Source organism: Spinacia oleracea, chromosome 5 (assembly GCF_020520425.1).
Source record: "Spinacia oleracea cultivar Varoflay chromosome 5, BTI_SOV_V1, whole genome shotgun sequence".
Taxonomy (NCBI): domain Eukaryota; kingdom Viridiplantae; phylum Streptophyta; class Magnoliopsida; order Caryophyllales; family Amaranthaceae; genus Spinacia; species Spinacia oleracea.
In genome coordinates, this window is record NC_079491.1 from 89,460,234 (window position 1) to 89,471,642 (window position 11,409).

The window sequence follows — 11,409 nt, forward strand, 5'->3', positions numbered from 1 at the left end:
ATGTTTCCGTTTCCGGCAACATCTACGACTTGGATAATATTTATATTTCCGATACGATCCATATTTCCGTTTCCGGCAATATCATCGTTTCCGGAGTATTCATTTCTTGCCTGTGACGATCTTAGCTCCCACTGAAACCAAGATCCGTCGGTTCCGAATATTTATAGATGGAGTATTTAAGCCATTAAATACTTGATCCGTTTACGTACTATTTGTGTGACCCTACGGGTTCAGTCAAGAGTAAGCTGTGGATTAATATCATTAATTCCACTTGAACTGAAGCGGCCTCTAGCTAGGCATTCAGCTCACTTGATCTCACTGAATTATTAACTTGTTAATTAATACTGAACCGCATTTATTAGACTTAACATAGAATGCATACTTGGACCAAGGGCATTATTTCCTTCACGTTACGAACTCTAGGCTCGTTAGGATTTTAATTAATACGTGACTCTTACTTTCGAATCGTATTAGGAATAGGATTCTCTCGCAATTTCTATCTCATTTAGGATTTATGTTGGAGTGCAACACCTAATTCTGACAGGTTTCTATCTTTTATGACTTGCCACTTTTAACAACTACCCATTACGGCAGTTAATATTTTTAGCAGGTTTCCATAAATAGCAGGTTTCTATAAATAGCAGGTTTTGGGTGAAATGAAAAGGGGTAATGAGATTCGTTATTTTATAGGAGATGCGTTGTCAAGTGGAGATTTACGTTTTCATCATCGAACCTTCCATTCGGGAATGGGGACAAAAGTAGGTGTCTACACCTGCCAACATGGCCTAATTACTTCTCGCCACGTGGCACTCCCTAGCTAGCGGGTTGCCCACCTGGCATCAGTAATAGAACCTTCGAGAATGATTCATGGCTGAGGTAATGTGCACTCCCATCCTTAGAGCCCATGACCCAATGAAGGGAATGTTGTGACAAGGACACTTGTTATGTCACTATTGCCTGACCAATCATATGCCCTCTTTCTAGGATTTTCCTCCAAAAGGGGATGATATAAATACTCTCAAATCCCAAGAAAGAGACACACAGGTCCCTAGATAGAAACTACATTCAAATTCACATTAGTAAATGCTCTCTTTTTACTAAATACTTCTTCCTTAAAATCCTAATCTTACTTAAGCATTGGAGGGAATATTCCTACGGGAATATTCTTGTTTTGCAGGGAACACAACCCGACGTGGATTAGACTTAGCTCTACGTGGAACCGGATACCTCCTTGTCATCAACCATTGGAAAAACTCCCACAACAGATATATCCTCATTTCTTAATTTCATAACTACTCTCAATTTGTGTTATTACCATTATAATGTACAGTGTAAATATTTTAAATCTAATGCACATTTTATTTACTTCCTAATTCAAAAACATCCCGTGCATTAGCACGGGCCCATACTAGTAATAAATATTGTACAACAATGTAAAAGTTAATTCAAAATAATTAAAAGTTACTCCGATATAGCTAAAGTTATTTATTTTTAGTGATAAAGTTTTACATTTTAATAAAATTTATTTCTTCAAAATCACTAATAATATTGTATAAATATAACTACTTAACCTTTAAAATGTTTATTCATCAACCTTTTTTCATAATATGAAAGTTAATAAAAAAATATTCAAACTGGGTATAAGTATCCCGGTGTCCAAATTTTTTTTTTTTTTTTGCATGTTGTATCATAAATTTATTGTAGACCTTATACATGACCTTTTATTTCACATTTTTTACCTTACATCTAATGAGAAAATGTAAGGAGGACTATCAATGTTTATAAACTATATTTGAGTACACGGCACACTCAAGTTCACCTAGAATTTTCACACCTTTGTATTTTTAGTTTTTCTTTTTGTTACACAACTTTTATTTTTGTAATTAACGATACTCTAGTCTTTACTATTGATTTTTGTCAACAGTACTAGTGAAATTTTACTTTTTGCTCAAAATTTTCTAAAAATTCATTTTGTTTCATCCTGATTGATTCTATTCTACTAGTCTTTTATGCACGCGATACATGCGTGGATTTTAGAATGCATATATGCTGATATTAAGAAATTAAAATTTATTAACGTAAAATGATTATTTCTTTTCTTTTTCTTTTACAGAAAGTATTTAAACCAATGATATAATATCATTTCTAAAATTTCATCACAAATGGCTGATCGAAAAGTTAAGAAAATGTTTAAAAGATCTATATCAATCCAATGTGTGATTTTTGTCGTCGAAAATGATAAATCTCAATAACAAAGTTTATGTTTTTATTTTCTTAATTTGTTCACGGATTCGGGAGAAGAATATATGTACTCACATGTGTCGGCGCAACTTAAAAAAAACGGTGGTGGAGTTTCTTTGGATAAACTGGTTAGTTTGATTAGTTTTTTTCTTAAAATTGTTCAGACTCCTATTACTTTTACAATAAATCGAATGACAAAAGTGATTTGAGTAATTTTATTGTATAGAGAATAGTGATTTTGGCAATTATAATAAATTTGTAATATTATTTGATTTTGTGTGTTCTTTTTTTACAAATTGTATTGTTTTCATGAAAGAAAATGAGATATATATTATAGGGCCGGTCTCCATAATTTTTTCTTACTTGCTTTTATGATTGTTGAATAAATTATTTAATTCTTTGTTGACTTTACATTTCCAATAGAGAAGATTTATGCATGGTATTATTTGGTTTTTCGAACTTAAAAATTTGCATGAAATAACAAGCTTTTAAAATTTCTAAAATAATTAATCAACATTTAATTTATGAAATAAACTGTCAATGGTATTTTAGTATATTCTATAGGCCGGGGACACCAAAATGCCATTTACGAAAATGACCTCATAAGTTCCCTTATAGAATAGAGATAAGTCAACTTTTGAGAGAGTTGGTGTCCACCTAAAATGTCTTGTTTTAGGTCCACGTGATTTGTTTACTTTGTCCCTACTAGGGGTGCAGATGAGTAGAGCCGAGCCGAGTATTACCCTGTTCATGTTCATTTAGGCGAGCTCGAGCTCGAGCCCGAGCTTTCAACCGAGCTCAAAAATTTGTTGAAGCTCGGTTTGGTTAAGAGAATTTGTGTTCGTGAACGTCTCGTTTATTAACCTAGCAAAGTTCATAAACGAGTTTTTTTTTCTTAAACGAGCTTTACACTCTAAAGTTTAACCATTTGAAAACATAATATTGAATGTGCACCAATTTAGCCATTTAAATTCAAATTTTTTTATTCCATAATATATGTTTTTGGACGTTAAAATTAAAGTCAAAATACGATTTTTATCTATGATCATACAATTATGTATGGAAAATTTGATTATGAACACAAATAGACAAACTTGTTCATGAACATACATAAACGAGTTGTTCGTGAACATAAATGAACGAGCTTCAAAAGGTGTTCAAGCTCGGCTCGTTTATTAAATAAACTAACATGATCGAACAAGCTTTAACCGAGCCCGAACCCGAATAGGTTATTGAGATTCTCGGCTCATTTGCACCACTAGGCCCTACTAACTACTTAATTAATAACATAAATTACATAATTTAAAGAAACAAGTTCAAGGAATATTTGATAAACTTTTCAGGGAAATACATAAATCCATACAAAAGAAGAGACCGACCACATACAAATCTAATGAGATTCTATTATAAAACCAAATAGTAATAGATGAAGTAATTCATTAATCTTATTTGTTAGTTAACCTCTCTCTCACCCTCACATGTGAGAGACATCTGCCTCTTGCAATTTGGAAAGGTCACATGAATTTCTTGTATTGGGCCTTCTCTAGAAGATAATCAATTACGTTCTTATCAAATACTACGTACATGATATATCATCAACAATATTTAATTAGTCAACAAAATCATCAATAAAAAAATTTGATAATATAATTCATGAAAAAAAAAACTTAATTAACAACTTTAATTTAATTGGATGTGAATCTATTATGGTCGTAATTCGTGTAGGAAAAAATCCAATAAAACAATTGTCATTTCAAACAAGACCTAATTAATGACATATGGTAATCATGTTAGTGTTGTGTCTTGACAAAGAACTATCAAGTTAGTATGGTCTGATTTAGTTTAATATAGCAATGAGTGTTATCTTCATAAGGTCAGATATTCACCAATTATATGTTAATTCAGTGGTAATTGGGGTTGAACTTGGTAAGAAAAATTCCGTGTTCGATCCCCCGCAACAACAATTGGGAGGGGACTGGAACCTATCCACCGATAACTCGCCTCGAATACGGATTAACCATAAGGGTGAACCGGGTGCTACTACCAAATAAGGTCAGATGTCTGGACCTTATTAACTGTCCTATAATCAATATCTCTTTTTTATTGGTTGATAATAGATATTAATGTATTTTTAAAAATGAAAATAAAAATGATTGACTAATAACAAATATCAACCAATAGGAAAAAAAAATAACAAACACGTGGTACACAAATTATGGGATAGAACTCTATTTCGCTCTCTCATGCTCTCTCCCTCACTCACTTTTTAAGGTTTATGTTCTTGGCTGCCGTAGGCCAAATAAATTAGAATATTTTCGGCGCTTTCTCTTCATTTAATTCAGATATTGTCTCTTAAATTTAATAAACTAGCTCTTGAGCTCGTTCAAAGAACAGACAATTATATAATGATTGTTTATCCTTTGAAGTTATAATTTTATCGAGGGCTTGTAATTTTAGTGTGAATATATGATTTAAATGGAGTTGGAGTTTCAAGGTTGAAAGAATAAATACTAAGTATAAATTAAAATGTAAATTAATATGGAGTGTTAAAGTGGGAGTTGAGATGAAATGGAAGGAGTTAAATGAATATATGAATTAAAGGGTGAATGGATGTTGAATAAGTAAGATGAAGTGGAAGAGTTGTTAGAGTTATAAAATATATTGAGTAATCCTATATAATAATAATAAAAAGTCATTTTTCATCAGAATGCTCCAAAACCTCAACCAAACTTTCTCATTCACTCCCTCCGAAAACCATTCTCCATCATTTACAAAATTCAAAATTATAATAAAAAATCTATTATGAAGTTAACCGTAGGACACAATCCACTTTTCCCTCCCTTACTTAACCGTCAATAAAAAAAACAAATTGATAGATAAAGGGAGGGGATGACACATGACATCAATTTCACTTTTTAAATATTAGGTATAAATTTTACCATATAAAAGGAAAGTTGAAGAGGAAAAAAACAAATTGATAGATAAAGGGAGGGGATGACACATGAAATCGATTTCGCTTTTCAAATATTAGGTATAGATTTTCACCATATGGGCGAAGTTTGTATTTGTTCCTAAGTCTCCCGCTGGTGGGGTTAATTTTAGTATGTTTGGTTTGTCGTTCACTCTTAGTGGATTTATGTAGAATTTGTATGTGAGTAAATGGATCACAACAGATATCAATTTTTCGATTAAATTCAGATGAATCAAGTAAAAATCATCCTCATAGCTACAACAAATCTTTAGACCTTCTCTCATGTTCCAACGTTATATACGAGAGATCTACATGATAAGATCTATTCAACGACCGTTATTTTAATAAACAAAACCTTTATTTGATTCAATTTGTCATGTATTTGTTAGATCTATGTTTCAATTGTAGATATTTTTTGACTCTTTGTTAAAGAATTACTTTCCTTTCCAATTTTTTTTTTATAGGATAGAATTGAAGATTTTGGCTCGTATAATGTTAACTTGAAATTATTTAATTTAAAATTATTTTGAAATTAATTATTTAATTTAAAATCATTTTCCCTCAGCCCCTCCATCCATTTTGATTCTTTACATTTTCTATTTTGGGTGTCCTATTTTAATCTTTACGTTTGAAAGATTTCCTTAACAAATATAACATAAACACCCCTAGTATTCTACCAAAATTTATGTCAAGTAATTATTTTAATGAATTACGTCCGTTAGAGCATTTAATTTCTCACATTTCCCCATTGGAATATTAAATATCTCACATCTTTTCAATGTTAGATTTTGGATAAAAGTGAAAATATTATAAATAAACGTAATTGATAATGTTAAAAAAAAAAAAAAAAATCTCAATCCACGTTAATGAATGGTTAAATAACATGAATGATACCAAACGTAAAGAATAAAAATGGACAGACAAAATACATAGGAAGTGAGAATCAAGGAAGGCGAGCATAAGGAACATCTTGTGTGTGATTATCATCCTCCTCATTATAAGAATTATCACTACCAGTGTCAGTGTCACTATCAAAGTCGGCCCATGTCTTGTCTCCAAAATCCACCAGTGAGAACCTTCTGGAACCTTCATTTCTCCATATTCTTCTTCCACTACTGGTACTACTAATATTGGTGTTGCTTCTGTTGCTCCCAGAATCATCATATCTTTCCATATTATGAATCAAGGGCATCGATGATGCTGAACTTAGTCGCACATTATTATTAGACTTGTAACTGTTTTGCCTTGCCTTCACTCTTGACTTCCAACCATGTAGCGATCTTCTTACACCTTCAGATATCACTGCACTCTTGAACCTTGATCCCATTTGTGTTATTAAGACATACAGCGGGAATGTAATGAAGCTACACCAAACTTGGGAGATTATCCTGCATCAATCAATACCAACTTCAAATTAGTTTAATCTAGTAACGTTATTTTATAAATAAAGAAAAATTTGTCAATTACTATCCAGGTTGGTAGGGAGTTTATCAATTACTTAGTAGTTTAATGTGGTCAATGTTAGCGTACTAACTGACCGTAATATGGATTAAGGTAGCAATTAACATCATTTGCTAGAAATGTACTCATTAATTGACAACTTTTATCAATTTAAGTAGTAATTAACAAACTCCGTACCAACCTAGGTAGCAATTAACAAATATTAATTATTAATTATAAATTAATAAAGACATTTCGGGCATCAGTTACCCGAATGTTAAGCGAGTAACTATGAATGTTGGGTTGTCCATAAAGCAAGAAGTTCCTTTGATTTCCCACTGCGAAAGAAAGACGTGATAAATTTAACTGACTATTTATTGTATGGGATTATATTTTTGAATTTTCTTACCAATGACCATAGGAACATTGCCATCTCAAATGCATTCTGTTGATTAAATTAAATACACTAAATATTAGAATGTTATGAGGGAAAATGCTATATAACAATGGCTTGGTTTCTTAGATTTTCTTACTTGGAAAGTTATGAATTGTATGAACCTAAGTAAAAGTCTTGGGCTCCGAAACCAGAAGAGCTCATCTCTGAGTTTAAACTCTTGGGTATTGAGATATGATTGTGAATCAACGATCTCTACCGCAAGCTTCACCACAATGTGGTGCAACTTTGTGCCGATTATGATGATTATCTTCCACAAAACAAAATTAGTAACTTAATATCTTAGACAAAATATAAATGAGACAAATTAACAAGTGAAGAATTAACTTACAATAGCCGGAAGAAAGGAAAGCCAAAAGTAGACATCAGTTCCTGTTCGAATGATTAGATTGGTTAATACTAGCTTGCAACAAGAATGTAACACTTAATCCCGGTAATTACCATGAAAATCAAGGAAAATGCAGACTATGGCATAGACCCAAAGAGGCAAGCTGTAAAAGAAACACAAGTCAATTAACTTGTGTAGAATTAGTCGATCAGTAACTAAAAAAGAAAGGATTATCTAAAACTTCTAACTTAAGATTGATATTGACCTTATACCAACAATGTCACGAAATTCTTCATCCATACTTCTGACCATGTAATTGAAAAAATCATAGGATAATGGAAGTTGATGAGTCTGTACGTTGTCAATTTAAGACTATAAAGTTTCAGTAACACAAATTACTCTTAATTTTCATACAAATGTAAAGGATTTCTCTTGGAGGGACTTACAGTAACAAAACCAAAGCGGAGAGCACCATAATCAGACTTGTTAATTGAACTCCAAAATTGACGGCTGAAACAAAGCTATACACTGACATAATTCTTGCTATTAGATCACTAACAACAGCTGTTCAAACTTGTCAATCAGGTTCTCATTATACAATTTTAACAAGATTAACAAAAAAAAAAAAAAAACAGGAATAGTTGTTGAATTCTTCTTACCAGCCAAACATACACTTTGTGTTGGCTCCATGGGTGATATGCACGGTTGACAACAAAGGAACACAATCGCTTTATCTTTGTATTGTCTAGTTCAAAAAGTTAAATTAAACCCCAAAGTTATCAATTGTCTTAAGATCTAGCAAGGTATTAAAATAAAATGACAACATGCATGGACTTCTAAGTGGAATCATAATCCATAAATATAAACTGTTTTTAGTCTAAACCTTGTGAGGCTTGTGAAGCCATGGCTTTAGCTTCATCTTCCCATGCCCTCCAACTATAGATCTTCAAACAGAGGAGATAAAAATATAAAAATTTAACCTTAATAACCAGAAAATGACTCCAAATTTACCAGTCAGTCTAATGAAGATTGAAGAAATGGGGAAGTTGATCCAACCTTAATAACAGCTAGTGCAATGGCCATAGAGCTGTAAGTAACATGTATAACACCAAGAACAAACAATAGACGATGAAGCTGCTCGAGGCTTTCATATGAAGCCAAGGACTCGTATCCCTGCACGTAGACAGTTCGTTTATCAAAGGTATGATACAAGTTGATCGGTCTTTGATTAGTAAGTGAATAAATTTATTACCTCATCACAATATTTCCTAGCATGAAATACGGCAAAATCTTGGTGTTCAAGAGGGGCATACTTTGAGTAATTTGAAATAATCATGTGTTGAACGACCTCCAATGATTTAGCTGATGTAGTTTCTGGTATACATGGATAATACCTAGTGCTGAACACTGATGATTTTATACAGATTTTGGCCACAAAGATTGTGAAGTGGCCCATCAGAAGAGACAGTACCCCAAATACTACAAGCTCTACAACCATCAAACCAAGTGTAAAATGTAACGCATTAGTATTTAAAGATTTCATTACATGCACATATATTGAAACATTGGCTAAATATATCATAAACGGAGGACAAAAACTAATGTTATGTACAAAAGAATTTTCATTTAAAGAAATTAATAAATCACAACCCAAGTGTAAATGTGGTGCACCTAGTTTCACCCTTTTAGGCCACGTTTGTTGAGGGTTTGGTTTGGTGTTAAACATTTTGCTGAAAATTGATTTTTTTTCGTTTTATGTTGTAACAAGGGGTGTAAAACAATTTTCCAATAACTCCGGTGAAAAATATTTTCCATTTTAAATAAAGTGAACCAATTTTCCACTTTTTTCAGTACCTCCTTGTTCTCTCGACCAATTCTCACCTATCAAGAACCAAACAAAAGAAAAACTAATTTGGGATTTTCTCTACCAATTCTCACCTATCTACTCTCATTTTCCTTTTTTTTACAATTTTCTTACAAAGAACCAAATAAAAGAAAAACTAATTTGGGATTGTGTTTTTTTTTTTTTGGTGTTAGGGATTGTGTTTTAATTGCTAAGTGAACTCTTATTATAAAACAAGCTCGTTTATCAATTTTTTTTTTATGAAAGTTAGTATCATTTCATCACCTGTCCCTAACGGATGATTCCAATTGTTTAACATTGCATCTCGTTGTACGGAGATAAATTACAAGTTTAATTGAATTAATAGTTATGTTGATAATATAATTTGAAACGGTTCGACAAAATTTGAATGGAGTATTATCGAAATGCACGGATCACCTTCTTTGATTTTGTTAAGGGCAGCCACCAAAGTTTTCCTTTTCGTCTTATCTAACCACTGACAAACATTAATCATGGATCATAAGTTTCATAAACAGACAAAATAAAGTTAGGAAAAATTAAAAACACACACAATAACTTCTTTTTTTTTGACAATATTTGAAAAATTACCCGTCCAAAAAATTCAACAGATTTGGTGAAGGAGAAGACAACAATAACCATGAGAGAGATGATAGTTGCGACTGCCCATGTCGGAGTTTCAGTTAATGAACGATCTTCCGCCATTGTTGTTATTATCTCAAAGATGCTGGGATCATAAATCTTCAATTCGTTTATATTGCCAACTATTGCATAATTTAAGGAGTGCCTAATGTACGTACGTATATTGAGCTGAAAATAATTTGTTAGATTTTAAAAATAATTTAAGGAGTGCCTAATGTTTAACTTTGAATAACTTTTTTTTTTTTTTATGGAAAACTTTGAATAATTTAAGGAGTGCCTAATGTATTTTGTCAAAAAAAGAAAAGAAAAAGGAGTGCCTAATGTATAACTTTGCGTAAAGATGAAATTAATTTGTTACATTCTAAAAATAAAAATAATTTGACGATATATTTTATGAAATATTCAAATACTCGTACTTATTTTCTTGCTAGATCAGGTGTCGTACAAAAATTTATTATTTAATATTTTCTTAATAAAATCTCTATTATACAAGAGAATTAGTATGTGCGCGTGCTATTGCACGGGTATCTATAAAAAGTACGGAGTATAAAAAATTTTTAAACGACTATGTTAATTGTTATCCCACTTTTTGTACTAATGACGGAACTGCTTTGACGTCTGTCTATGTCGTGTCAACCAGGTATTATCATCTCGCACGTAACATCGCGTCGAGTGAACATGTCGAGGGTAAGGGCCGGTTATGCGACAAGGTATAGGCGACAAAAGACTAGCGACAAGGTGTGGGCGACATAGAACCAGCGACGACGAACAAGTTAATAAAGATAGGTCAAGATTCAAGCCCAAGGCCCAAGGCATGCTGCGCCGTCATACAAGCAGAACAAGTCCAAATAACAGCCTAAGACTACGGAAGTGGTTGAAGACTGGAAGAGGGTCGTGGAACAGCGGATAGTAGAAGATCCCTATCTTCTAGGGATTCTTCCAACAAACAACACCGTTGGACTCCGCGTATAAAAGCAGACGGCACCAACACCAGAAGATGACGAGTTATCTCAAGCACTTAAGCATTCAAGCAATCAAGCAATAGCTATATTTCCATACTTTAAGCATTCTTTGTATCTTTTTCTTTCATTCTTACGAAGCACAAACAATTATACAAATTATTTAGGATACTTAGTGGGTTGATAGCCTCATAGCTATCCGCGGTTCTTTACCTTATTCCTGGGTTTTCCGCGTCAACATCTCCTTGTGTCGTGTCTCTTTTTACTTGTTTTCTGCATTCATTACTTAGTTAGTGTCGACCCAAGCCAAGCGTCGCCCGTAGACGAAATTTTGCATAAACAGTTTGTCGCCGTCTGTGGGGACATTAACTAGGTTTAACACAAAAATCCTGTCACCATGGCCTCTAAAGATATGACACTCGCAGAGATGAAGGCAGCCTACGACAAGGCTCAAGAAGAACTAGTTCTGGAAAAAGCATCTGTCGAGAACCTTCAGTAAGAGCTAGACTCCGT

At 32.7% G+C, this 11,409-nt stretch overlaps 1 protein-coding gene across 1 annotated transcript; it reads right to left on the reverse strand.

Annotated features, from left to right (window-relative positions):
• Positions 1 to 5,949: 5,949 nt before the first annotated feature.
• On the reverse strand, positions 5,950 to 10,150 carry LOC110794249 (MLO-like protein 4). The gene is made up of 14 exons (XM_021999201.2): positions 9,887 to 10,150; positions 9,716 to 9,773; positions 8,687 to 8,922; positions 8,491 to 8,607; positions 8,318 to 8,378; positions 8,094 to 8,179; positions 7,881 to 7,955; positions 7,700 to 7,785; positions 7,548 to 7,597; positions 7,438 to 7,478; positions 7,186 to 7,356; positions 7,062 to 7,097; positions 6,923 to 6,990; positions 5,950 to 6,600 (listed from the first exon to the last, which is right to left on the reverse strand). Exons 1-14 carry the CDS (start codon positions 9,998 to 10,000, stop codon positions 6,156 to 6,158), a joined length of 1,644 nt encoding a protein of 547 aa, XP_021854893.1. The 5' UTR covers positions 10,001 to 10,150; the 3' UTR covers positions 5,950 to 6,155.
• Positions 10,151 to 11,409: the final 1,259 nt, after the last annotated feature.